The sequence below is a fragment of the Protopterus annectens genome, chromosome 1.part1 (genome assembly GCF_019279795.1).
Source record: "Protopterus annectens isolate FY-2018-M chromosome 1.part1, PAN1.0, whole genome shotgun sequence".
Lineage (NCBI taxonomy): Eukaryota > Metazoa > Chordata > Ceratodontiformes > Protopteridae > Protopterus > Protopterus annectens.
The window spans coordinates 380,048,609-380,075,356 of record NC_056726.1 but is presented as its reverse complement, the minus strand read 5'-3'; the positions used below and the strand labels follow the sequence as shown (position 1 = coordinate 380,075,356).

Below are 26,748 nucleotides of genomic sequence, written 5' to 3'. Positions count from 1 at the left end.
CTCCCTATCCACGAGGTGACATACAGATTTATACCTACCCTCTTCAGTTTGTCAACAATTTCCGAGTGGGGTATTGTGTCAAATGCCATGGCCAGGTAAGGGAGGCAGTGTGAACGATTCTGCCCTCATCCACTGCTTTGGTGACCTTCTCAAAGAAGTCCACCAGGTGGAGTAGGCATGATCTGCTCTTGATGAAACCAAACTGGGTTGGGTTCAGTGTCTGAAGGTTTACTATATCTTTACTGATCATCTCCATGATAATTCTTTCCATGGCTTTCCATATAAGACTATGAGTCTGTAGTTTCCAGGGTCTGTAGATGGCCCACCTTTGTGCAGAGGGATGACTATTGCCTTTCTCCATTCATGAGGCACGAAACCTGTATGGAGGCTACAGTTAAAATAGTAATTCCAGAGGCTCTGATAGTTCATGTTTCATGCTATTTAGAAGGCATCCTGGGATATTGTCTGGGCCCACTGATACAGTGTTCTTGGTCTTAGAGAGACCATTAACGACCTGTTCCCTAGTGATAGTAGGGAAAGTTATATTTAATGGTATTTCCTGAGGGAAGATTGAGGGGGAGACAGGGAAGTAAAGTTGGAGCTAAATTTATCAGCCAGGAGTTTTGCTATGTCTTCTCACTAAGTACAGGTGGCTCCATTTACAATGAGCTCTTCACACAATTGTGTATTGCCTTTGAGGTTGCGGACATAGCTAAAGAATGCTTTATGGTTGTCCTTGGCCTGGGAGGCCAAACTTAACTCAAATTTGGCTTTGGTAGATTTTATTTGTCCTCCGATGGACAAATCATGTCCTCTGTTTCAACAAACCATGGCATTCACACTGGTATCTTAATAGGTTCATAGGTTAATATGAGACAATCAGTCTGTAGACTTATTACATGCTTAGCTAATAACCAGACAGTGACAAAAGGTGAAAATGAATGGCAGCACACTAGATAGCATTGCTGCCTCACAGCAAGATGTTCCCTAACTTGATTCTCAGTTGGGATGCCTTCTGTGTGGAGTCTGCATGTTGTCTCCGTGTTCACATGAGTTTCCTCCGTGTGCTCCAGTTTCCTCCTACATTCCAAAGACATGCAGTAGGTAGACTGGGCATTGTAAATTAGCCAAAGGTGTGTGATGTTGAAGAACCTCCACATCAGGGCTAGACACACAGCAGTGTAACCCTTGGCTCTAGATGACTGTCACTGATGGAGTGACACCCCAACCCCATATGTGCAAAAATGGGAAGAAGGGGCTGTGGATGGATGGATGGACCAAAGGTGAAAATCAAACCCAGTACCTTATGTCTGAGGTAAACACCTTAACCATTATACCAACCCTATGGAAATATAAAATGGGTTCACAGACGATTTACCTCTACTATCCTACTTCAGGACATACAACTCCAGTACTTTTCTACTCTCAATGAAGACCATTCCATGTATTGGATGTTATTCTATCTACCAGCAAGAAATAGAATAATTATGAAAATCACTTTTCAGATAAGATAGTAAGAATCTTTTTAAGATCAATTTGGTGGGTCATCCTACTTCTTTCAAGAATGTGGACGTTCTTACCTGCTGCTGACATACTCACTAGTCATGATGTCATGTGGAATGCAATGACATCAGAAAGGTAAATGGTTCTACATGTATGACACAGACCAGGTTTCTGGTAACAGAAGCAATAATTCTGGTCACCATCCAAAGATCGAGAGACAAGTCATTTGAGAAGACAAGCTCACTAACCTGGTTAAGAAAATAAATCAATCCCAATCAAACAGGCAGTGTAATATGCATGTTTTCACACATGCTACCAAGCACAGTGGTTGACATACACCCCACTCCAGCTGCCACTGCAGTTGGACTACTCTTGCCTTCTCCCAAAAGGATGAAGAAATTTCCCCACAAAATCAACCATCATCAAGGCAACCCTCTGACATCATAGCCACTGACCAAATCTAGGTCACTGCCATTGCATAAGGACACACTGACCCTACAGAACAGGCTGACTGAAGTGTCACTGTCTGAAACACATGAAGGTAGATAATCTGTACAACCCATACAAAGGTTGCGACAACCTCTCACCCTGACATTCTCTTCTCGTCTTCCCCCTATGATTACTTACACTGAGAATATTTTCCAGGGCCAATACACCCCCCACCCACCCCACGAAACAACACTGTCTCAAGTCTGCCTTAAAGCATGCCCCCTTCAACTGACATACACATCTCTTTCTTACTCATCAACTTCACTACCTCATCTCCAAAGAACGAATAGCACCTAAATCATACTCTTCCATCTGTTCTAATATCTGCACATTCATCTTTCAAAACCTCTCCTATCTTAACCCATCTATTCCTTTAACCAGTCTGTTTCATACAAAGTTAATAGGCATATGGTGCAGGAGACCGGGTCTATATTAGCTCAGCGAAATGGCATTACAGCGAATGCTGTTTCGCCGACATATACGACCCATAACAGCGAAACCCCAGGTCACTGATTTTTTTTCCCCCCTGGAAACAAAATCAGTAGACCAACATAACACAACAAATCACTTAAAACATTGCAAAGTGGGGGGGCTATGCCCCCCCCAACTAAATATACCAACTCAGAGATCGCACTACTGTGGGGTAAAAGGCAATGTCACGGCTCAGACCTGAGCTTTCGCTGTAATGCCATTTCACTGTATATGTGCCATCGAAACGGCACTCACTGTAATGCCATTTTGCTGATCTGATATAGACCCCAGGAGACCATGGAAGGACCTAGCACAATTTCCCAACTACCCTACAAAACTGTTTAGTTAAAATTACTTGCTCTTGAGTCACACACAAGGCAAAAGCAGACTGAGGGGATCAAACCCTGGACTACTGAAAGAAGCTCATTTATAACTTGCAGCCATAACCATCTGCATTACCTGCCAGAGAAAATATCCATCTCAGAGGGCTGGATGCAGTATTTTCTGATCACAAGTCTAAGCAGTGGTGATCAACCATCTCAGTTCAGAATCAATTCACTGAACAACGGTGTGTAAGGAAGTAATAGGAACCACAGCACCAAAGCACCACAGGTGTTTACCAGCTTATTGCTCCTTCTTCTGTAAGCTTTCACAGCTACACACAACACGCCAAACACAAGCCATCCTGCAATACTTCTCAAATTAGCCAATCATGCAGTAGTCTGGCTGCACTAATTTATGAACAAAACCAAGACCACTATTACACTGGGTCTTTACAAACTATGACCACTACTACAGCTAAATAATAACAAAATAAGCAAATATGAACCCCCAATGACTTAAAATCTTTTGAGCCGCTAACAGATTGAGGAACCACTCGTGAGGTGCTAAGATAGAACTGCTGAGCCTATCTGTTAGCCATTTGACTTTCACAGGTATGTGTATTGCCACGAGAAAGCAGTGTGAACCTAATGTCCACTGTCATACTCTCATGGCCTCCCTGCAGAAGGGGTAGAACTTGGTTCCTCTCTGCTTGCTGATGCAGTATGCTGCCGGCATATTATCTGTGTGTACAGATATTACACCTGGAGACAAGAGGTCCTGAAATTATCAACACTAGGACAACAGCACTCACTGCCAAGAAGGTGATGTGTAAAAAGGTCTCTGTTTCCAAATACCTTGGACCATCCAAAGCTTTAAGTGTCACCACCTCAAAGAGGAGGTATCCATGGTCACTGTTGCTGATGAAGGGGGTGTTGCAAAGATGGTCTTCCTAAACGAATAAATAGAGAAGTCAACTACCAGTTTAAATCAACCCTGCAAGTTTGAATTAGAGTATTTAGGCTGAAGTGGAAACTATTTGTTGTGACCATTGTATGGAAAGCATCCACTGAAGTGTCCTCAAGAGAAATCTTCTGTAACTGACAATGAATATACCATCCACTATAAGACCAAGAACTCTTAGAATCAACAAGGCTAGAGAGAAATGATAATGTTACAGAATTTGAACTGGACAGTGTTGGGATTGCAGTCGTTCTGTGGTTAGAGATGTGTCACAAGACTGTGGCACAGCTGTAAAAAAAAGTATCTGGTTGACAGTAAAGATTATTTGGTTGCTGTAGCAAGGAATAAGTCATCCATGTAAGGGAAAATGGAGAGCCCTTTGAGCCACAGATTAGTTAAGACTACTGTCTTGCACTTGGTGAGCACCCTAGGACCTGTGGTAAGACTGAAGGGCAGGTACTTGAACCGATACTGATTGACCCCTAGTTAGAACCAAAGAAACCTTCTGGATCTCTTGGCAATTTTCATGTGGAGGTAGTTATCCTGAATGTCTATTCAGCACATCCAGTCTTTTGACTTGAAATATAACATTTTTGACACTGTGACCATTCTGAAGGGGAGTATTTTTTTTACATATTGATTTAAGCCACTGAAATTTAAAATTGGCCAGAGATCCTTGTTGAATTTCATAACCAAAAAGGATCATCAATAGATTCCTGCTCCTTTCTGATCAGGTGAAACCATCTGGATGGCTCTTTTTTAAAGGAGAGCAGACACCCCTTGAATAGCCACCTACATCTGGTGCAGTGGAACATTTGGAAACTGTGACATTTGATCTGGTGCGTCTTTGGAAAATGATATGATATGGTATGGTATAGCATCTGGATATGATCCCATTCAGAGTCTTGGTATAAATTTTGATTTTTATGCTGACTGTAGGACACAACATATAGTGTAGCTCAGTTTTTGTAAAGTTTGTTATGTTTTTTTATGTAGGTAAAACTAATAGGAGCCTGAAAGAACGCATTCTGGAGCACATCAGAGATATCGCTAATGAAAAAGAAACCAGTGCATTAGCTAAGCATGTTCAATATCAGGGCTCTCAACATGTTTTTAATTTTTTAGTACTTGAGATTATGGAACATAACATTAGAGGTGGTGACTTAAAGAACATGACTGAGACAGCAGAACAGAAATGGATTTTGCAACTGCAGGCAGAGAAAACACCAGGTATAAACAAGTGCATTGTCACTAAAACCTTTACTTAGAGCTAGACCACTCAAACACTAACTGCTGCGTTGGTTTTAAAGTAAAACAGGAAGCACTGCTAGGAATGTAAGCTACAAATATGCATTTACATTTTCAATTGAAGGTGGTGCTTTCAATTAGAGCTGAGCCAGCAGAACAGAAATGGAATCTGCAACTCCAGGCAGAGAAAACACCAGGTATAAACAATGCATTGTCACCAAAACCTTTTCTTAGGGTTAGACCCAGGGTTGCCAGACGTCCCTATTTGGGCGGGACTGTCCCGAGATCAGCAGCCTGATCCCGAGTCCCACCCTGCCAGCTTAAATCCCGGCCAACCTCCGCTTTGTTTGTTTTTTTTTTTTTGATTGGCCCGTACACCTGGCATATGGGCCAATCAAAAATTGCTAAACACGGAGCTTCCTGTGTTCCGCATTAAACACGAGAAGCTCCGTGTTTATTTTGATTGGCCCGTATGCCTGTATCTGAGCCAATCAAAATCATAACACGGAGCTACTTGTGTTGAATGTGGAACTGCAATGCATTAAACACGAGAAGCTCCGTATTTAGTGCAGAGCTACTGTTCTTTAATGTGGAACTGTGTTCCGCATTAAAGACCTTTTTTTTTTGGTCTTCACTTGCCGTGAGAGACCTTCTTTTTTTTTTTTGTCCCTACCTAGGGGGCTGGAAATCTGGCAACCCTGGTTAGACACCTCAAACATTAACTATTGCATTTGTTTTTAAAGTAAAACAGAAAGCATTGCTAGGAACATAAGTTATAAATATGCATCATTTACATTTTTAATTGGAGGTGGTGCTTTCAATTAGGGCTGAATGAAATGTTTTATAGCTATTGGTTGTTTTACTGTTTAAATATGAAGATGCTGCTTGTTGCAAACTAGTCTGATGAAGCAATCAGTTGTTAGGATCGTGAAAGCACTTACTTTTATGCATTAAAAGTTTTTTTCTACATTATTCAGTCATGGTCAGTTCGTTCTCTTTGTTTTTTCTGTCTTGCTGAAGCTTTGAGGTGAAGACCGAGCATTTACCCAGATACAGGAATATATTTCTCTGCTTGTATCATAAGCAAACTCAGTCCTAGGTCTCTTAGAGGGGGAAGGTTGGCTTCCCCTAATTAAAGTAATAAGGTCTTCAGCCATTCTTATCATTTGTTTTTTAGGCATAGAGGCCTGACCATGCGGTCTGGGAGTAATTTTTCTAGGCATGGTTCGAGTTTTAGGCCTTGAAGAAGAAGAAGGCGTCGGTTTAATATGCAAGTCAGTAGGCCTGAATACACCCTCAGAAGCTGGTGCCTGCACAGCGGATCCGGACCCATCCAAGGTAGAGACATCCGCAGGTTCCACAGTTGAAGCATCTCACGGCATACCGGACTCTGAATGGGTCTCAGTAGAGGCTTGTGAATCTGAAGTAGCGGGTATCAGGGGCTGCAAAAGCACCTCACTGAGTACCGGTGAACTGGCGACTGACTTAGGAGAAGCATCGTCGGCAGCTTTGGACCTAGGCAGCCTGTCTGTCTTTATCTTTGCATTTTTTCAGAATGTCAGTAGTCGGATGGCTTACCGAAGACGTACCTGGATAATTGAACAGAGCACCAAAATATTTAGAAGCAAAAATATACTGGCAACGGATAGTCCGTTGTTTAAATAAGGCACAAAACCGACAGTGAGGTACATCGTGGTTAGGGCCTAGGTAAGAAATACAGTACGAATGAAAATCTTCATGAGGTATTTGCTTTCCACAAGAAATGCAATTATTTACTTTTACTGACATCGGTTTAGAGCAAGAAAAAGGGGTACTTAGCTTTTAGTTGAAGACTTTGGGTCTGAAACTTGAAAACGAAAATTTCATGAGTCGGCCGACCGGCACTTGTGAACTGCTTCTGCTTCGGGCACCGCATGGCAAGAAAGACTGGTGTAATGGCGTCGGCTGCATATTTTATACCCCTGATTATCTGACCTTATGGAGAAGAGACAGCAACCGACGCAGGACCCAAGACTTTGTTAATCAGGCTGACTGAGGGCTACTGCAAGCAGATAACCCAAATGTGATGACTGCAACAGTGAAACATGAAGAACATCTGCCACTGTCATCCATTTGCACAAAGGTGGTGCCAGTACTGACCCTGGAAACTATCTCCCCATTAGCCTGACAAGTCTAATCTGTAAAGCCATGGAGCATATTATTATGGATCTTAAAACAAGGACATAGGTACTCTCCAATCACTTGATCCCACCCAGTTCGGATTCATCAGGGACACATCTTGTCTGTTGAACCTGGTTAACTTCTTTGAGACTGTCAACAAGGCCCTGGATGAGGGAAAGTCAGTACATACAGCTTACCTTGACTTGGCAAAGGCCTTTGACACAATCCCCCACTCGAGCATCATAATACAACTTGGCGTAAATCCCTATCTCATCAGGTGGGTGGCCAACTGGCTCACTGATAGGACCCACAAGGTCAAAATAGGCACCTCCACATCCAACAGCAGACCTGTCACTAGTGGTGTTCCCCAGCGATCTGTCCTGGGACCCCAACTGTTTGGTGTCTACTTCTCAGAGGTCCAGGCAAAGTCAAAAGGCCTGTGGCTGACCAAGTTTGCGGACGACTGCAAGTTGGGAGCTGTCACTGACTCCCCACATGATGTTAACATGCTGCAATAGGGTCTCACAGCAACAAATGACTGGTTCCAAAGTCATGGCCTTACATTAAATGCAAAAAAATGTATTATCATACCATTCAGCAAAAACATGGCCCTACTGATTACCACATCAATGGCAACACCATAAGCACACAACCTGTGTTGACAGATCTGGGTACTCAGGTTGACAACAATCTCACATTCAACCATCATGTAGTGGCAGTATTCAGAAAAGCCTTTTACTTGGTTCATCTCATAAGTAAAGGGATTGCATCCAGAAAAAAGGAGGTTATTACCTCTCTGTACTCCCTCCTCATTAGGCCAGTAATTGAGTATAACACCCCTTTGGTAGGCACCTCTCCAAACACCTGCATCAACTGGAAAGGCCACAGAAATACCTCTCAAAGAGAATCCATGGCCTCCAATACCTATCCTATGCGTACAGGCTCAAATCACTATCACTCTACTCAGTACTGTACAGATTGCTCAGAGGTGATCTGTGTCTCACCAATATGGTAATTTCAGACCCTGCCCTACTAGAGATGCTACATATCCATAAGTCTAACTCCTTGCGCATTACCTGCTCAAAAGGCCTAAATCAATATGTGACATCAACAAAACCTGCCAGAGAGACAGGTTTGTCTAGAGGCTGCCTTGTCACTGGAACAGACTTCCCATACATGTCAGACAGAGTTCCTCGCTGACCCTCTTCAAGTGCAATCTTAATGAGTGGATGGGAAACCACAAATTTGTCCCAGGGGTTCCACCTGTGTCTCTCATTGACAGGGGTGACAGATGCTGACTGAGGTTTCTTTTTTTGGGGATAAACTCTTGGCTAGGCTTGTAAGGGCCTCAGGGCCATTAGCCTAGTAGCCACCTATGATCCTATGAAGGGTGCTTTTATAAAGGATGCCTTGAATATGCCCACAAAATTGCATGGAAAGAATCAGATGTGATGTCTGATGGTTATGCCAGTACCTGTTGCTCTAACTGCTCCACTAGCTGTATTGTGATACAACTGCATGGAGTAACTGGTAATATTGAGCATAGTATCCAAGATGGTCTGTAGTTGCGTACTGGACTCCTGTGTAATAGGTTGAGCCAAAGTGTCCATAGCTTGCTTTGCTACATCCATTTGGAAGTGATTCATATGGGTAATGAACAAGATAAAAATGTCTGAGTCATCAATGCACTTTCCCATCTTGCCAATCATCCTATAGTCCTTATTCTGGGGTGGAAGAACAGCTGTCAACTCATCCATTGTTCCTTTCTGGTAGCTGCTGCAACAGTCATCAAATCCTCCAGAGACCCTTTGACTAAAACTGCCTATGTTTAGAAGGATGCAAGATTTTATTTGGCTTTCTAAGAATAGCTTCATTCATGATAGGTTCCTGCCATGCCCTCCAGGCACCAAATCTATCAGATGGTCCAAAGGAGGGACCACCCAAGAGGTAGAGAGCACAGAGACATAAGCTTTGAAGCTCACTTTTTCATCTAGAAAGGGTGGTTCTAATGGCCCAGATCTCCTCTGTTTAATCAGCTCAAGGACTTCGCTGAAACAGATGCCTTCAGGAGGGGGCTAGAGGGAGTCCGTTCTCTCATCCAAATCATTGCATGTATTCCTCTGAGGGCTCTGGCTTTCCCTGTACCCTCCCCTATCCTACTCACTCGATCTCTCAGATGCATTCCTCTGCGGGCTCTGGCTTTCCCTGTACCCTCCCCTATCCTACTCACTCATTCTCTCAGATGCTCTTATAAAGTCTTTAACTGCCTCACTTCATCTCCACTCTAAACAAATCCCCAGCTGACTTATACCTGCATTACTCTCACTATCACATCTACTACTCACTCAGTCTCCTCATACACTCCTCTATCCTCCCCCTTCCATTCCTCTTAGCCTCCTGGCTTGTTCCTCCCTCTAGTGGAACATCTGCTTTGATTTCTGATTCAGTTTATAGCACTATTTGTATATAAGTCATGGGTTTGAGAGTTCATATCTGTATCTGTTTTACTTTAGTACTATCTGTATATACATTCTGCCTTAATTCTTGTTGCTAGCTAGATATTGGCATACCCTGTTCATTACTATGTTTCATTTTTTTGTTAAGTATAACTAATGTTTTGCTATTATATGTATTACTTGCTACTGTATGTATAATCAGTTGTTCTTCATGTACTCTGCTGCTCATTTACTGTTCTGTGGAGCTTTTCTGCCCAGGCCTCTGCTGAAAAAGGACCTATGTCCAGTCAGAATTTCCCTGTAAATAAATGTAAATAAATAAATAATCAATAAATAGACTCCATAGGGGAGTTAATGTGTTTCCTTCTATATAGTCTCTTCCTGATGATTTTCAGCTGTGACTGGTCAGCGTCTTAGGAGATTTCAGCATGTACTTGTCGCAAGGCTCTACAGAATATGGCTCTCCTTTGTCCCTCGGAGCCATGATGAATAGATCACAGAGAATAGTATCTCATGGTTGAGCTGGTTCTGAAGGAAGTCCTGTTGTTAGCCTACAGGGAGAGGCTATCATCCTCTCCATAGCATCAGAAGTGGATCTAGAATCTGTCTACATTGAGGGACCTCCTCTTGAAAGTGTCTCCTCCTCTGCTGAGGCAGAAGTGGACATGGCTGAAGAACAGAGCCACAACACCATAAAGCCCTCGACTCTGAGACCAGAACTGATGTTTCAAATGCTGAGGGCACTGACAATGAAAATGGTTTCAAGTGAGTTGTCACTGAAGACAATGTTGTAGCCTCAGCACACAGTGCCCAACTCTGGGATCCACTCAACACAGAAATGGTGTGGGTTGAGTGCATTGGATTATCAACTGTCAGTGCCAAAGTAGGGACAACTGTTAGCACTGATCTGACACAGTGTGGTTGGTTCATAGATTCATAGGTTTATACTAGGCTATCTGCCCTAAGGCATTTATAAGCCTAGCCCAAAGTTTTGTGGCTTACGCCACCCCTTATGTTAAAAAATACTGTGCCCATTAGTTTGTTGTGCCTCTGTCCAGCAGTGACACAGAGATGATTCCAGGGGTAAACCTACGATCTCCCATCCACCGGTCAAGATTTCTCTTGAACAGAGCCAGCGAGGTGCTCTGCCTCACATGGACCGGGATTTTATTCCACAGCATAGGGAGTCTCTGGGTGACAAATCTATCCCTCCAGCATGTCCTATTTATATCTGTGCTAAGGTTTAAGTTGCTTGCTCTAGTGGATCTGGTAGATTTGGATTTTTTGAGGTGGAGCATGTCCATTAATTCCGGGTTGGACATGGCCTTGTATGTCAGGCACAGGTCACCTCTGAGCAGATGGTATGCGACTGAATAGAGCTGGAGTTTCTTCAGTCTGGCAGCATATGACAGATTTTGGAGTCCCTTTATCCTTTTGGTGAGGAACTTTTGGGGTCTCTCCAATTGCTGCAGGTGTCGGGTGAGATACATCCTGAATGGGGCATTGTACTTGATCATTGGTCTGATAAGTGAAGAGTACAGGGGAACAATGACCTCACTTGATCTGGATGTGAATCCCTTCATGATCAGGTGGGCAATGTAGAAGGTCTTTCTAACCACTTTAGCAATGTGAGTGTCAAAAGAAAGGCCACTGTCAACCTGGGTCCCCAGGTCCCTGATAACCTCTTCTGTGCTTAATGGATTGCCATCTGTATGGTACCTTGGTGTTACCTTGTTTTTCCCGAAGGGTATGACTATACATTTTTTGGCATTTAACTTCAGGCCATGGCTCTGGCACCAGTTATCAGTTTCCGTGAGACCCCTCTGAAGGATATCTGTGTCCGATGTACTTTCTACTATGGCGCCCAGTTTGCAGTCATCTGCAAAGTTTGTCAGCCATAGTCCTCCTATGTTTGCCTGTACTTCTGAGAAGTAGATGCCGAACAACAGGGGGCCAAGGACTGAGCCCTGTGGGACACCACTTGTGACCGGCTTGGAGTCTGACATGGCGCCAGCAACTCTAACCCTGTGGGTTCTGTCCTTTAGCCAGTTTGCAACAACCCATCTTGTGACATATGGGTTTACATTTAAGCTGGTAAGTTTCTCTATAATACCCGAGTGGGGTATTGTGTCAAAAGCTTTTGCAAGGTCAAGGTAGGCTGTATGGACTGCCTTTCCCTCATCAATGGCCTTGGTGACTGTTTCGAAGAAGTCGACCAAGTTCAAAAGGCATGATCTGTCCTTGACAAAGCCAAACTGGGTCGGGTCCAATGTCTGCAAGTCCCCTATGTCTTTGTTTATGAGTTCCATTATGATCCTCTCCATAGCTTTGCAGACCAGGCTTGTTAAGCTTATGGGGCTGTAATTACCAGGGTCCATAGAGGCACCGCCTTTGTGGAGTGGGACCACAGTTGCCGTCACGCCACTCCTTGGGCACGTATCCTGTGGTAAGGCTAAGATTAAACAGCTGCCTTATATGTGGGTTTAGTTCCTCGTTGAGTTCGTGTAGCACACAGCCGGGGACACCATCCGGTCCCATTGATGCTGTGTTTTTAGCTTTAGCGAGAGCAGCTTTCACCTGCGCATTGGAGATGTCTGGGAGGCTACACTCCACTGGGATAGTTATCTCTCCTTTTGGGGAGAGGGGTGAAGTTTGCACTGAACCTGTCTGCCAGTATGTTGGCAATGTCTGTGGGTTCAGTGATTTTTGTATCATTTTGGACTAATTCTGCGCATATCTGGGAGTTTCCACCCAGGTTTCTAACATAGCTGAAGAAGGCCTTATGATTGTCTTTTGAATCTATTGCAATTTTTCTCTCAAAGTTAGCCTTGGATGATTTTATGAGTGCTCGTATTTTTTTACTAATAATGATCAAGGGTGTCTTCTGTTTTGTGGATTTTGCTCTATCATGTAACAGCTTTCTCCTCTTATTGTAAAGTTTGTTTATGGCTGGGGTCCACCAGACTGGACGTTTGCCCTTGGTGGAAAGAGTCTTGGTTTTATTAGGGATTGCCTGATCCATGCAGTCCTGGAGGTGTTCGTAGAAGGCATTTGTAAGGGCTTCCGCAGCTTGGATTGTGGTTTCCACTGGCTCGGGGGCCTTGAAGGATACCACACCAGTCTTGAGTAGTGTGAAGTTTGCTTTAGAGAAGTTCTTCACTGTGGTTTTTTTTGTTGGGGGGGGGGGCGGGATGTGGATTTCCAGTGAGATAAGTTTGTGATCTGATCTCACCAATGAGGGATATACTTCCGGTGTGGAGCATTTTGTCCCCATGTTTGTGATGATGAGATCTAGTATATTTTCTCCTCTTGTGGGAACGGTGACTAGTTGTTCCATGGCATTTGAATTTATGAACTCCAGGAACCTTTCGGCTAGAAAGTTGGGGCTTGAGTAATGTTCCCAGTCTATATTCGGGTAGCTGAAGTCACCCAATATAATGGTGTTTGGAGATACATTTATACCCTCCAGTGTCTTCAGGAAGGCTGTGTGGGGTTCCTGAGTTTGAGAGGGTGGCCTGTAGCATGCTACAAATTGTAGAGCAGTTTTGCCTATGGTTAATTGCACCTGGATGGTTTCCAATGCTTCGTGCGTTGCCACCAACCTGGAGGTGTGGGTATCCTTGATGTATATGGATACACCCCCTCCTTTTGTGGTGTGGTGTGGTCTGGGTTTTGGGGCCGGAACGCATGATACGAGGTAAAACCTGATAGTGCCGGGGTGCTCTCAGGAGCCTTGAACAAGGTTTCAGTCACAGCACAGACATCGATGTTCTCCATACTGAGAAGGGCCTCGAGTGCGTGCATTTTGAGATTTAGACTTCTGGCATTGAGCAGCATTACCCTTAGTTTCTTCCCATTTTTGTTTTCTAGGGTGGTAGGTTTAGAATTTGAGCCTTGCCTAAAAAAGGCACTATGGGGTGGCAAGAGCCTTAGCCAATATCCGAATCCCAGGGTGACAGGTGCAAGCCGTCCCTTAAGCAGCGTGGCTTGTCAAGCATGTCATCCCAGGCAGACAGACACTGGATCCCCTTTGAATGACACCAGAAATTAAGCCAATTGTTAAAGCTGATCATCTTGTCTCTATGTTGTGGCATCATTCTTGGTGAAGGAAGGATACTGCTCAAGGTCAGGGTCATACCTGCCTGGGCTACATAATCAGAGAGCTCCTCTATGTCTCTTTTCATGTAGTCCAGGGAGGTACGTCTCAGGTCGTTCACACCAGCATGGACAATGACTGTGTCATATTTGTACTTGCTGTGGAGTGACCCGAGTGCTTGTGTTATGTGGCGGATTCTAGCGCCCGATAGGCAGCTTACTGTGACCCTCTCCTTGTTCAGCCTGGTGAGTGGGACGTCAGTGTGTCTGACTATGGAGTCACCTATGACAAGTATGTTTGGTGTTGTGTTTGGCCTTAAGGGCTGTGACTGCTTTGCACACTGATTTTGTGGTTTATGTGTTGCCTGTGGTGTGTCATGAGGTGGCAGTTGCTTAGATGTCTGCTTTGGAGGCCTCTGCTGTTTAGGTAAATTTTTGCTCAGAGCCTCCGAGTATGACTTTGTGTGTTTATGTGTTTGATTCATTGTTGTGATAGCTTTATGTGAGACTGGTTTTGTGGTGTGTGTAGCTGCCTTCTCCTCCTGTCTGGTCTTGCCAGTCCTGAGTTGAGAGAGCTCAGCCTCCAGTTTGGCTAAATAGCTGCATCTCTTGCAAGTATTTGTGTTATGTGGGAGGAGGAGAGGGTTGTCAGTGTACATGAGGCAATTGTAACATTGCCTCAATATTCCCAAATTCACCAACTGGACAGGAGAGGGCGCCAGCATCTGGCCCTTCGACATGCTAGAGAAATTTAGAAGTTAGGGGTGTAACTGAATAAGGGCGGACTTAGTAAGGAAGTGGGTACTCCTGGGGGGGGGGGTTTGCTAGTGAGGGACTTTGTATAATACAGAAGTGCTACACCTGAAAAGAAGATGCTTTTAAGACAAGTAAAAGCTTTTAGGAACAAGTGCTGCGCTTTTTAGTTAAGGGATATACTGTTTAGATTACTAGTAGAGCAGTTCTAAGTGAAAAAATGAAGAACAGACTTTATGGAGCCAGAAAAAGTTTAACCTTGTTAAACCAGCGCTGCCCGATGCTGCTCTAGTGGCAACTCCGCGCTAAATCGCGCTAAAGCACTCTAAAGCGTGCTTGATAGCAGGGGCTGGAAAGAGCCAGGAATTGACCCAAAACGGCCAATAAAACTACAGTTTCAAGTCAGTAACCACTCCCACGGGGGACAGGGAAGGAGCTCAATGTTTTACAATGCCACTGATCAACAGAGAGACTTTCCTCTAGCCCAAGCAAAAATGGCCTCACAGAAACTTACAAAACAGTTCAAGAACAGCAAGCCTGTAACTTGAACTTTTCTAAATCTCAGAAAAGTGGAAAAAAGCAAGATTTTTTTTTTTTTTTTCAGAGATAGCAGAGGTTCACAAGTAATATCAAGTTATAACAGTGCAGTAAATGACCCCACACAAGAGTGCTAGGTCAAAGACAGAAAATAAGCAAGTTTTGAGAAAAAAACGATTTTAAAATTAAGTGCAAACAGGAAATTCAGTAAACAGCTTTTGGTTGTGCTCTAAATACAGCTACTAATGGATAGCCAGCTCTGAAACCATTGGTGTAGAAACTTGCACCAGGAAAGAGCCAGAAATGAGGGGAGAGGCAACCCAATCAGCCCTGTAACCAGAGGTGGATGGGATGATACCCAACCCAATTTGTGTCTTCAAACCCACATTGTTACCTCCTAATCTGCATCTGAAGGGCTTCTGAAAGGATTAACTAATATGAAGGAGGTTTTATGATCATGAAACTCAACAACTCCTGTTCAGAAGAATGTCTGCTTAATGAGTTAGAAGGAGATTTATTCCTGATTACAATTGTTTCCAAATCTGGAGATTAATGCTTTGGAGACAAGGAAGGAAAAAATTCCCATCTTGGTATATTAGGGGAAGAAGACAGTCTTGGATCATCAGTCTTGTGCTTTCTAGTCTCTATAGTTTTCCTTTTTCTTTTTAACTTCTCTGTAGCCTTTGGAGTAACCAAGCCCTTACGAATTAGCTTGCTCTTCCTGTTGGTCACGGTTCTGGGTCCAAACATTTTACATACAGAACAGCCTACTTTTACATGTTCTGGACCTAAGCATACAAACACATAACTCATGTCTGTCTTACTGTAGAATTTTATTTCCACAGCTATTACATTTCCTAAACATCGTATTCATATCTATCATATAACTAAACCTATAATATAGAATATCATCTAACAAGCAAAGAAACTTTTTTTTCCATTAAACATTAGCACTAGGCCAAACATCTGAGTGCTGAAGGAAGCTTACAGTTATGAATAGCCAACAGTGAAGCAAAAAAAGAGAAAGGAACTGCAATAATCTACAATCTAGTAAAGACAAACTGTTTAAGGATTGGAATTTGAGTAACAAGGACAAGAGCACTTAACTACAAGTTCAGATCAATCTGTTCACAAGGGCAGCAAACAAGATCTGAAGAGAGATGCTTTTAGGGGATTACGGGAAATTTTTGAAGGAGCTTGAACAAGGGCCAGATCAAATCCATCAAGTTACTCAGTACCCAATTATTGGATAGGATAGACTGATGAAATGTGATGTAGGCATCACTGGAGACCTAAACAAGGCCTTCACCTGTAGAATTCTGTAAGTAACATTTTCTGAAGTACTGTTCTGAAGCTCTATTCCCCATGTCTCCAGTACTAAAGGAATATAATCCCCGTAACACCTACTTAACACTATATGACATAATGCATCGCTTCTCTCCTTCACACTGGCAAGAAGATCAGATACAGCATGACAGACATGTCTAACATTTGCTCTCTGCCTAGGACATAGGGACTCTGCTCATTAGAAGAGGGAAAGTATTGCACAGTAAAGCTGTAATCCCATCTCCCATTAAACAGAACCCTGTATCCACATGTGATACATTATAGCAATAACCCACGCCTGGGTGTGGGTAATGCTAAATTTACCCACGGTTGGCGTGGTTTGGTCCCGAGGCAAAGCCCGAGGACCAAAGCCAACCGTGGGTAATTAGCATTACCACCCAGAAGTGGTTATTGCTATTACTCATGACATTATTTAAGAAAAGAAACTGTTACTTTTCTTAAATAATGGCATAGTATAATGCCTGTTTACTGCCCTTCCGCAGATGTCTGGCATCCGGCAGTTCTGATGTACTGCGCCTGCGCGGTACATCAGAGCTGTGCAAAGCAACGGAGAAAGCAAGATCTCCGTTGCTTTTTAGTCTCGCTATGTTAAATGAGTTTAACATGGCGAGACAGTTAAAATAACAGCGGACATCTCCGTTGCTTATTTTAAAACTGTCTCACTATGTTAAACTCATTTAACATAGCGAGACACTAAAAAAAGCAACGGAGATCTTGCTTTCTCCGTTGCTAAACACTGCCTCGCTATGTTAAATATTTTAACATAGCGAGACAGCTTTAAAATAAGCAAAGGAGATCTCCGTTGCTTATTTTAAAGCTGTCTCATGTTAAACCCATTTAACATAGCGAGACAGTGTTTAAAAGCAGTTATACTAATGGAAAAAAGTCCGGGCGACCGGACCTTTTTCCATTAGTATAACTCGATTTACAATGGGCACGCTGGCCAATCAGCATGCAGGTTTTGGGGGGATCATGGTATAATAGGTATGTAAGCATGGATAGGTATGTAAGCATGGAGCATTTATCAAAGGTAGCCATATTTCACAGAGGTAGACATTCACACTACAGGGTCAAACTCAGCACACCCACATGACAGTAAGCTGCAAAAAGGATAGACAACTGTGGTGGAAGCACATTAATGCAGACATAAACTTGACAGCATGCTATGCTTTTGGTGTGGAGAAGGACTTCTCGGTCAGGATGATGAAGAAAAAAACTGTCTCACCTTAAGAGCTCAGATTTAAGCCCAGCTACATAGCAATTGCCTGGTTAGCTTGTTTATGTTTAGCTGGAAGGCACTCACCTCATAAGCGCTGTTCCCTGTGTAGTTCAGCTTCTTCAGAGATGTAGTGTAGTGATACGGCATGTCTGTCCTTCGACTAAAGAATGCAAGAGCAGTTGCAGAGTTAGATAAGGGGCGCAGGTAGACCTCAATATGAAACTTTTCCTAAAACAAATAGAATAAAGAACATAAACATTAGTAACTATTTATCAAAAACATGAAGATTTTCAATAAGCATTACATAAAAACATATACACAAAGAAAGTATCAAAAGATGTTATCCGACCTTCTTGATATTAAAATTCACTGTGCGCACGTGTGTGTGTGTCTGTTATTTATTTAATATTACAGCCTTTATGTAAAAAAGAAATAAAAATACTTTGCTGTTCCAAGTAAAAAAAAAAAATATTAATAATGTTAACTAATGTTCACTTAAAATGGTTTAAGTCATTTATACTAAAAGGCCATGATACTCAAGAGATCGCAAATACATATAATCATGACACCACCAACAGAAGCATCAGCTAGAAGTACTTGATCCTGAGGACAGAGTGATGGAGACAGTATTAAATCTCAGATGTCCTGTGTTCAAATAGTGATCCATGCACTGAAGGAGCCATTTTAGGAGAGAGGTGAATGATAAGGCATGACCCCCTCACTTCTTCCTTTGGAGAATTTGCCACAGGGTACCATGTGTACCATCAAAGATTACCAGATGGTGACTGGAGACATGAAGGGAAGGATGTGCTTACTTGGGGGGGTGGTTGGTTCTTGAGGAATTATGTCACCCACAGGAGTGAGAATCATCCTTCACTAAGCCCAACACATGCCTATCCTTTGAGTGCTACTGCAGCAAGGGCAGTGGATGAATTGTTAAGGCTTAAGGAAGAAAAAGCAACAACTTGCTAGATGACAGCCACCTCACAGTTAAAGCCTACACCCCTCAGTGGGGAATGAATGGGCATAGGTGTGGCAGATGATCAGCTAGTATAGGGGGCAAAGAAACATTAGTTGGAATGAATCATTGCTGAGGCACAATAACCTTAGAGTTAGCCACAAATAAGTAAAGGAAGCAAAACCCTTGCATAGGGATTTGAAGGGGTGCTCTTTATTTTCCAGTGGGATATTAGTTTCATTGTTGTTGGTATTCTCTGTGCTTGTAGTCCTTTTGGGTGTCAACAGATTAAACTGGATAAAAGGTAAACTTCTGCCACCACCTATGCTGACGTGCTTATTTTTCTCAGCTGTAACATAGCTATTCTACAGTCTGCCTCCTTCAATAGCTTTGCTACTGTTGGTATTCAGACACATCTGACAGTGTTCTAATTAAGTGTACTCACAGCTTGTTAGTCAAACTGTAATTTACTGCTCTCACAGCTTGTCAGCCAGACTGCAATTTTTTGTATCCACAACCTGTCACACTGTAATTTAGTGCACTTGCAGTCTGTCAGACTGCAATTCTTTGCCCCACAGTTTGTCAGTTAGACTGTAATTTGGCATACTCACAACCTCTGTCTGACTGTAATTCTCAGTCTGACTGCAATTCAGTGTATTCAAAGCATGTTAATCAGATTGTAATTTGGCATATTCACAACCTCTCAGTCTGTAATTCAATGTACCCACAGCACTCTGACAGACTGTAATTCGGTGTATTGATAACACATATCTCAAGAGCCCATAGATTGTCAATCAAACTTTGATTCAGTCTGTCCAAACCCCACCTGTTGCACTGTAATTCATTGTACTCACAGTCTCTCACACTGCAAGTTCATGTACCCACAGCCTGTCAAACTGTACTTTAGTGTACTTACATCCTTTTGGTCATAGTGTAATTCAGAGCACCCTCAGCCTGTCAGTCAAGCTGCAATTCAGTGTATTCACAACCTCTTAGACTATAAAGCTAGTGTTCTTACAGCCTGTCAGACTATAATTTAGTGTACCTACAGCCTGCGAGTCAGACTGTAACTTAGTGTACCTACAGCCTGTGAGTCAGACTGTAATTTAGTGTACTGACAGCCTGTCAGTCAGATTCTGAGTACCCACAGCCTATCAGTCAGAGTGTAATTCAGTGCACCCACAGCATATCACGCCTTACTTCACAATCTCTTAGTTTAAGACATCTGGACAAAGCTCCAGAAATAGGGAGAGATTTTAAATTTTGCTATTATAAACTAATAAAGTTGATAGGATAACGTGTTGCATTAGCATGCATTTCCTGAAAGATATGAAGTCTAAAACTCAAAAGCTGGTCACTGTTTAGTGACTTCCAACGTACAGTGAGTTGCCAGAAAACTGTACATTTTATAAGGAGTGTACGAAAAATAAAAGACAAAAAGATTTTCTGCAAAAATCTGGACAATTGAAAGATATGTATCAATCATTCTGCAGTTCAGTGTACTGACAGCCCATAACTTGTGTACACAGAAATGCAGTCTATCCTAAGCCCATAGGTAAGGATGTAATTCCATATACTCAAGCTCTTCAGTTATAATATAATTCGGTGGCACCATTTTTGTTAGACTTCAGTTCTTAGTGCCTTGTTCAGTCACTTTTCAGCTACCAAAGGGTTTGGAGAAAAGTAGTTGGTGAAACCTTTTTTCATCAGGTCCTCCTTCAGTAATTTGCAACAGATCCTGCATTGGATCCCAAATTTCTGATGGATGCACTGTACCAGAGAGTCACAAAACAGCCTCCATTTAAGGGCAGAACTGCCTCTTCTGCTGTAGTTCTGGGAAAGTGTCAATCTGCGAGTATAGTATTTCTGAGCTATGTAACGTTTAGCAGACTGCAGCCAAGCTACAGGTCCCAAAACATTGTGAAAGACTCCCAGCTACCCATTACCCCTGCAATACCATCATGTGAGTACCAGTGAGTACACAAGGACCATCTGATGGCAGACTTAGCATAAAAGGATTAAAGCTATATGAACAACTCTACTGCTGAGAGCTACTGAGTGTAGTGTACCTAAATATCTTTAATAGAAAATCCTTCCATGGGGCACAACCTAATTTCCGTAAAACTTTCTTCAACAGTTAAGATTTTATTTACTTGATATGTGTCTTTGCGATTAACCTACAGATTCTATCCCATAAGGCTATACAGTTTGTAACTCAGTCTGTATTGAGTGTGTATTACTGTTATCAGATATCACATACAAGTATTTTCTTGTGCATCTGCTATGACATACCCAAACATATATGGTTCATATGCATGTTTCTACATACCAAATTCAGTACTTTACCCAGTCCAAATACTTCACAGGCTGCTCCTTGCAGGCTGTACAACACTGACTGAAACCTCTTGGAGGTACACAGAATAAAAACAAAAAAAGTCATATGCCAATGCCAAAGCCATAACGACTCAGAACGTATTACTTTTCACAACACAAGAGCATCGTCCAGGGTGAAATTAAGGCCTTTTACTTTGTAGCCACGCAATGGACTTTGGCCGAAACATGGATTAGTAGCACTTCATGATACTTAAACAGATACTGGTAAGGATGTGTGGTGAGCACTGATTTGGTACTTCAGTTAGCAGGATCTTGTTTTCCTTTCTAAACAGATTCAGATGTTTAACTACATGCTCTGGAATTTAATTTATTCATGATTTATTTGCTATACATATATATATATATACATATATATTTATATTGTATAAGTATGCATGTATACACACACACACACACACACACACACACACACACACGTGCGTGTGTATATATATATATATATATATATATATATATATATATATATATATATATATATATATATATGTATATATATACAGACACACATACAGTTTACTGTTGCAATTGTTATTGTTTATTTATTTGTTATGGTTACTGTTTGTTGTTTACAAGATGCAATCTTTCCAAGTTTAACCCAGAAATGTTCATTACTACCTGATCATCTATTAACTGAAATTTCCTGAAATTCCTTCCTTAAATGATGCTGTAAATCAATTCAATACATCTTTCTGAATATCCTGAATAACCTTGCTCTTTCAGAAGGAAAAGACTAAACACAAATAATGCAATTTGGCTATCCCAAAAAGAGAAGAATGCTGATGCAGGACAGAGAAAAATGGCAAAAATATAAAACACCACAATATCTTGAAAATGTCAGAATACTTTGCAATCGTAGTAAAAAGCAAATTAATGAAGAGAAAAAACTATATTACAATAATGTTCAGAATAATAGTAAACACAACCCTAAAATATTCTGGACAGCCATTAAAGAAATCTTGCATCCCAGGCAAAAATTCAACCCTAACCCCCTCTCCCAATAACTCATCACTCAAATCCGCAATACAATTCAAGTCTTATTTCATAGATAGTATAGCATCTCTGACCAAGGATTCTCAACATTTAATCCTAAACCTGCCCAACAGCCACATATCACCACATCTACTTTAACCTTCAAACCTGTGCCCATATCCTATATAAAACTGCTCTTAAACAAACAAATTGTGCTCTACTTCAGCTGATGACCTTTCAAGTGAGTACCTTAAAATAGCAAATGATAGCATTGTCTATCCTCGATCCTTATAAATAGGTCAGTCCAGGAATCCCACACTCCCTCTCTCTGGAAAAAGTCTCACATTATCCCTCTGCACAAACGAGGAAATTCAACAGACATTACAAACCACAGACTTATTGCAATCTTATCTGACCTCTCCAAAATACTTGAAAAATGTATTCAAAAATAATTGCTAAACTATCTCCTGCAGGAAGAAAACCTATTCCCTATACAACATGTCTTCCATCCTTCCCATAGTATTAACACCACACTTCTAACCTATACTGCTACTGTCAATAAAGCTAGAGATAATGGCACACTAATCTCCTTATTTCTAGACTTGTCTAAAGTCTTAGATAAAGTTTGTCACAGCAAACTTCTACTTAAATGTCCTCATTAGGTCTCTCTCAGTCCACCCTTCTATGGTTCAAAAGCCACCTATCTAATAGTATCAGTTAGTATAATGACACTGCACCCTCTTTCCAAGCCTCTCAATCACCACTGGTGTACCACAAGGCTCTATCCTTGATCCCTTCCTCTTTAACATTCTCACGAACACCCTCCACACATACACACAACAGGCCTCCCTAATACAGTATGCAGATGACTCCACATTCATTTGAACATGTGATAACATGGCACACCTCCTCAAAATTACTCAGGAAGCTTTAACAGACAGTGAAACATGGCTTTGTAATTCACAACTCATGCTCAACCATAAAAATAAAAAATAAACTACTACTTTTTCCCAAATCACTCTCTCATGAAAAAATAAAATTAAAGTCCTATCTCTGGATAATACAACCACTGAAGTCACTTCTTATAGCAAATTATTAGGGATGATAGTGGAAAATAATCTCAAATTTGACCTACATATACAAAAAAAAAAAAAAAAAATCAAAAATTGCAGATGTTTACAAAGCTAAAAGCTTTCTCACCAACACAACTAAAATTGCCACTACTTATCTCCTCCCCAAACTTCCTTATGTTGCTCCTATCCTTAGTAACCTTTAGGCATCACAAGTTGTTACGTTTGCAGCAAATATTCCTTTCAGAACCCACCAATTTATAGCACTAAAAATCCTAAATTAGTTAGAACTACCCCATCAACAAATATATATGCAACTTTTTACCACTTACAACATTATCTAGAATCCATCTGCTTGTCTGCCACTGAATAACATTCTACACATCTATGTTCCCAGTGGGGCATTATGATACAATGACCTAAAACTCCTGTTTATCTACAAACCTATCAAGTCTGCCAAGCATTATCTGTACTTGTACCAGTTTGCTAAGGCTAAATCCATTAGGTTAATACCCTCCCTCACAGCCTTCAAAACCATTCTGAAAGACTTCTTAGTTGAAAGCTGCCTCAGTTCTTGTTCAACAGCAGGATAAATTATATCCCTAAATGTGAACAAATACCTATTCATACCTTATATCTCCTTATTCTCCCTTCTTCACTCATTTCTTTATTTCTATCAATTTCTCTCCCAGGCTTTCTCTCTAAATATACCAAAAGCCTGCTTTTCTCTCACTTCACATTCCAATTCCTGTTTGTATTATAGTAACTTACCTTTAATTTCTGTATAAAATGGCAAACATTTCTCTAAATATTAAATCACTGTCATATAACTTGTATCTGTTCTTAACCAATGTTTTCATATTATGTCTAATTTGGTATAATTATTCACGCTGTAGTTGTATTATTTTTAAAGACTGCAAAATTAGTATTCTTAAAATGTTTTGCAATACTTTGGTGATTTTCTCCCTGTACCTTCACTGAAAATAAGCTCCATTTCAGTCGACTTTCCCAGTAATCAAATGTCAATATATATACATTACGTTACTTGGACTGGATAAAGCCAACTAAGAAGAGTCAGTTTTCTGTTTCTGAACTACCCCTGGAGCTTTGGTTCAGTTCAATGACTCACTCAGTGATACACTGTATAAACAGAGATCACAGGATTCAAATCTGGGTTTACATAATGCAGTTCATTCACGTTTTCACTGTTTTCAACCATCTTGCATACATTAACAACTTCTGTATTGTTGTTATGTTATGGCTGAGCATTCACTGATTGTTCTTCTGTGAACACCACACATTTCATACACATAATGTAGTTTAACATGATTTACAATGTCTCTGTTGTGCATCGTAGTGTTATGCTGCCTACATTAACATTTTGTGACCAAAGACCAAGTTATGAAAAGGTACTTTAGATCAGTGCAACCACCTAGTTAAGGTATTTATTACATTTAATTAAAAGTCAATACAAGAGAAGGGAAGAGCAGGTTGGGCAAGTAATCTGTATCTGGTGTCAAAAAAGTTGTTCCTATCTTAATATGCATAAGATATGGGTAACTCAAGATGTTATTTCTTATACGACCAGTCTGGCCTAAGCAGCACATTAGTATAGACTATGGAGTAAATCAATAGCAGCAGGTGTGGCTACTTACAACTGGAATTGCAAGGCAATTATCTTAGCATGATGCTCCACATCAGGAAGGTGTGTAACTTTTCAGGCCAAGTACAGCACTACATCAGACATACAGCAAAGGATTAATTATATGAACTAAAATAAATACAAGAACACCACATCAGAGCACTGAAACATGAAAATGATTCATCCATTTAAAGGAACAGGTGTCCTAAGAAAGCTGATTTGGGCAGGCGTTTAATGGTTTGAAGTCTAGGAAACAGTAGAATTAGTACAGGCTATGAACAATGACCCAATGATACAAGTAAGAACAGTGTTCAGCCTCATGGACGAGTTCCTAGAGGGAGTGGGTGTGCATCAAGGTTCAGTTCTGAACCCACTGCTGTTTATACTGTTGATGGACTGCATTAGCAAGCAGATCAGAAGGGACAAATTAACAAAGTTGATGCATGCAGAAAATATGCCACTTCAGTAAATGTTAAGGGTCTAGAATGAAAAACTAAAAGCACACGTGATTAAAGTGAATATAGATAAGATAATGGTCAAAGCTGCCAATGGGGGAAATCAGAAGATGATGATGGAGCAATTACAGCTTCAAGTATCTTGGAGGCCACCTCTGCAACCACTGCAAATACATATAACATAATTTAACAAGGTCTCACAAGCGATGCTGTACATCTACGGATTAGGAGATCACCCCACACCCTGACTCATGACAGGTTGCATAGCTGCAGTAAGTTGGGCAATACAGCACTTGTGCTGGGCTGCCCTGTATTACTTTGCCTCCATGCTGCACATTTACTCCATCATTTCATCCTCAAATGTAAAGCTGGTTAAATGAAATGATTCTAACTTACTTTCTTAATTAATATAGTGCCTTATAAACTTTTTAATGAATATGCCTTGCAGCTCCCAGCACACAATCTGTTGAGGTTAGTCAAAGCATTAATTTTAGATAGTCCCTAGCAACAACTATTTAATTGTATCCCCTTTGTGGTGGGGAATAAGTTGTATAGAATATCTGCATGTGACAGTGAGTTTTTTCAGTGTAACTACAAGTATACTTGGTTTTGTTTACACTTGGATATGTTTTTACTCCCTTTGCAAATCACCATTGTCACATATGAGTTCCGTCAAAACATCCTGAAAATCAACAGGATATATTTCCTCTTCTGTGTTCCACATGCATACTACATTACTTAACCTGGAATAATCTAGAAATAACTAACATGTGAGAGCTATAGAACACTGCCAATGCATCTGCAGCCAGGGCAAACAGCACAACACAGACTTGTAGCAAAGGAATACAGCCAATCTATGACCTCATATGTTGTGCAATGTTTTTCAGGATTTAACGCAACATCTATGTTCTCTGGTCAGAAGTTGACTGTAGTAATAAATAAAATTTATGTATAACAACAACAATCTATGTCTACAGCTAAATGCAACAGAATAAAATATCAAATATGATTTTGCATTCATGACTTTACTGCTTGCATGTTCTTGCTTGCATTAACTTCATTAAGAAGTCTGCAAATGTGACAAGATCGTACACTCACAACACAAACTGCAGTCTGACACTAGTTATGAATTTTTATCCTAAGGACTATCTTGCTCCATAGCTTTGTATGTCTCACTTAACAGATCTGATAGTGTCTTGGTAAGTACAGACCAAAATGATTAATATTTAATGACACAGACATTTCTAAGTAAAAAGTTCCAAGCAAGACAAAAATCATTGGACAGAATAAAATGTATGGCTAGTCTTTGGTGAATGCCACACACACACACACACACACACACACACACACATATATATGGTTCCCCTTCACAAAGTCGAATGTTCAGAAACTCGAATGGCCGACGCCATATGCTTGAATTTCTGAAGCTTGACTTCGTGAAAGGGAACTAAAAAACAAAAAATGTAACACAAAAAGGTATTTCTGCAGGAGGCAAGCCCCCTTGCACCCTTCACACCTCCGCTACTTATTTATTCCAACTCCGAGATCGCACTACAGTGCAGAAAGGGAAATCTCCCATTCTGCGCTGTATGCCATTCCCCATTCACACAGTTGAGCTTCTACAATTTCGAGCATATGGTCTCGCCCATATGCATTTCGAGATTGCGGCCGTTCAACTTTGTGAAGGGGAACCAGATT

General features: G+C 41.3%; 1 protein-coding gene across 1 annotated transcript in view; it reads right to left on the bottom strand.

Annotated features, from left to right (window-relative positions):
- Positions 1 to 26,748, bottom strand: part of NAGA (alpha-N-acetylgalactosaminidase) — a 535,526-nt gene that overhangs the window by 61,180 nt on the left and 447,598 nt on the right. Inside the window, exon 8 of the mRNA XM_044075331.1 lies at positions 17,647 to 17,790. Within this exon, the coding sequence (XP_043931266.1) occupies positions 17,647 to 17,790 (144 nt within the window). The remainder of the gene's footprint in view (positions 1 to 17,646; positions 17,791 to 26,748) is intronic.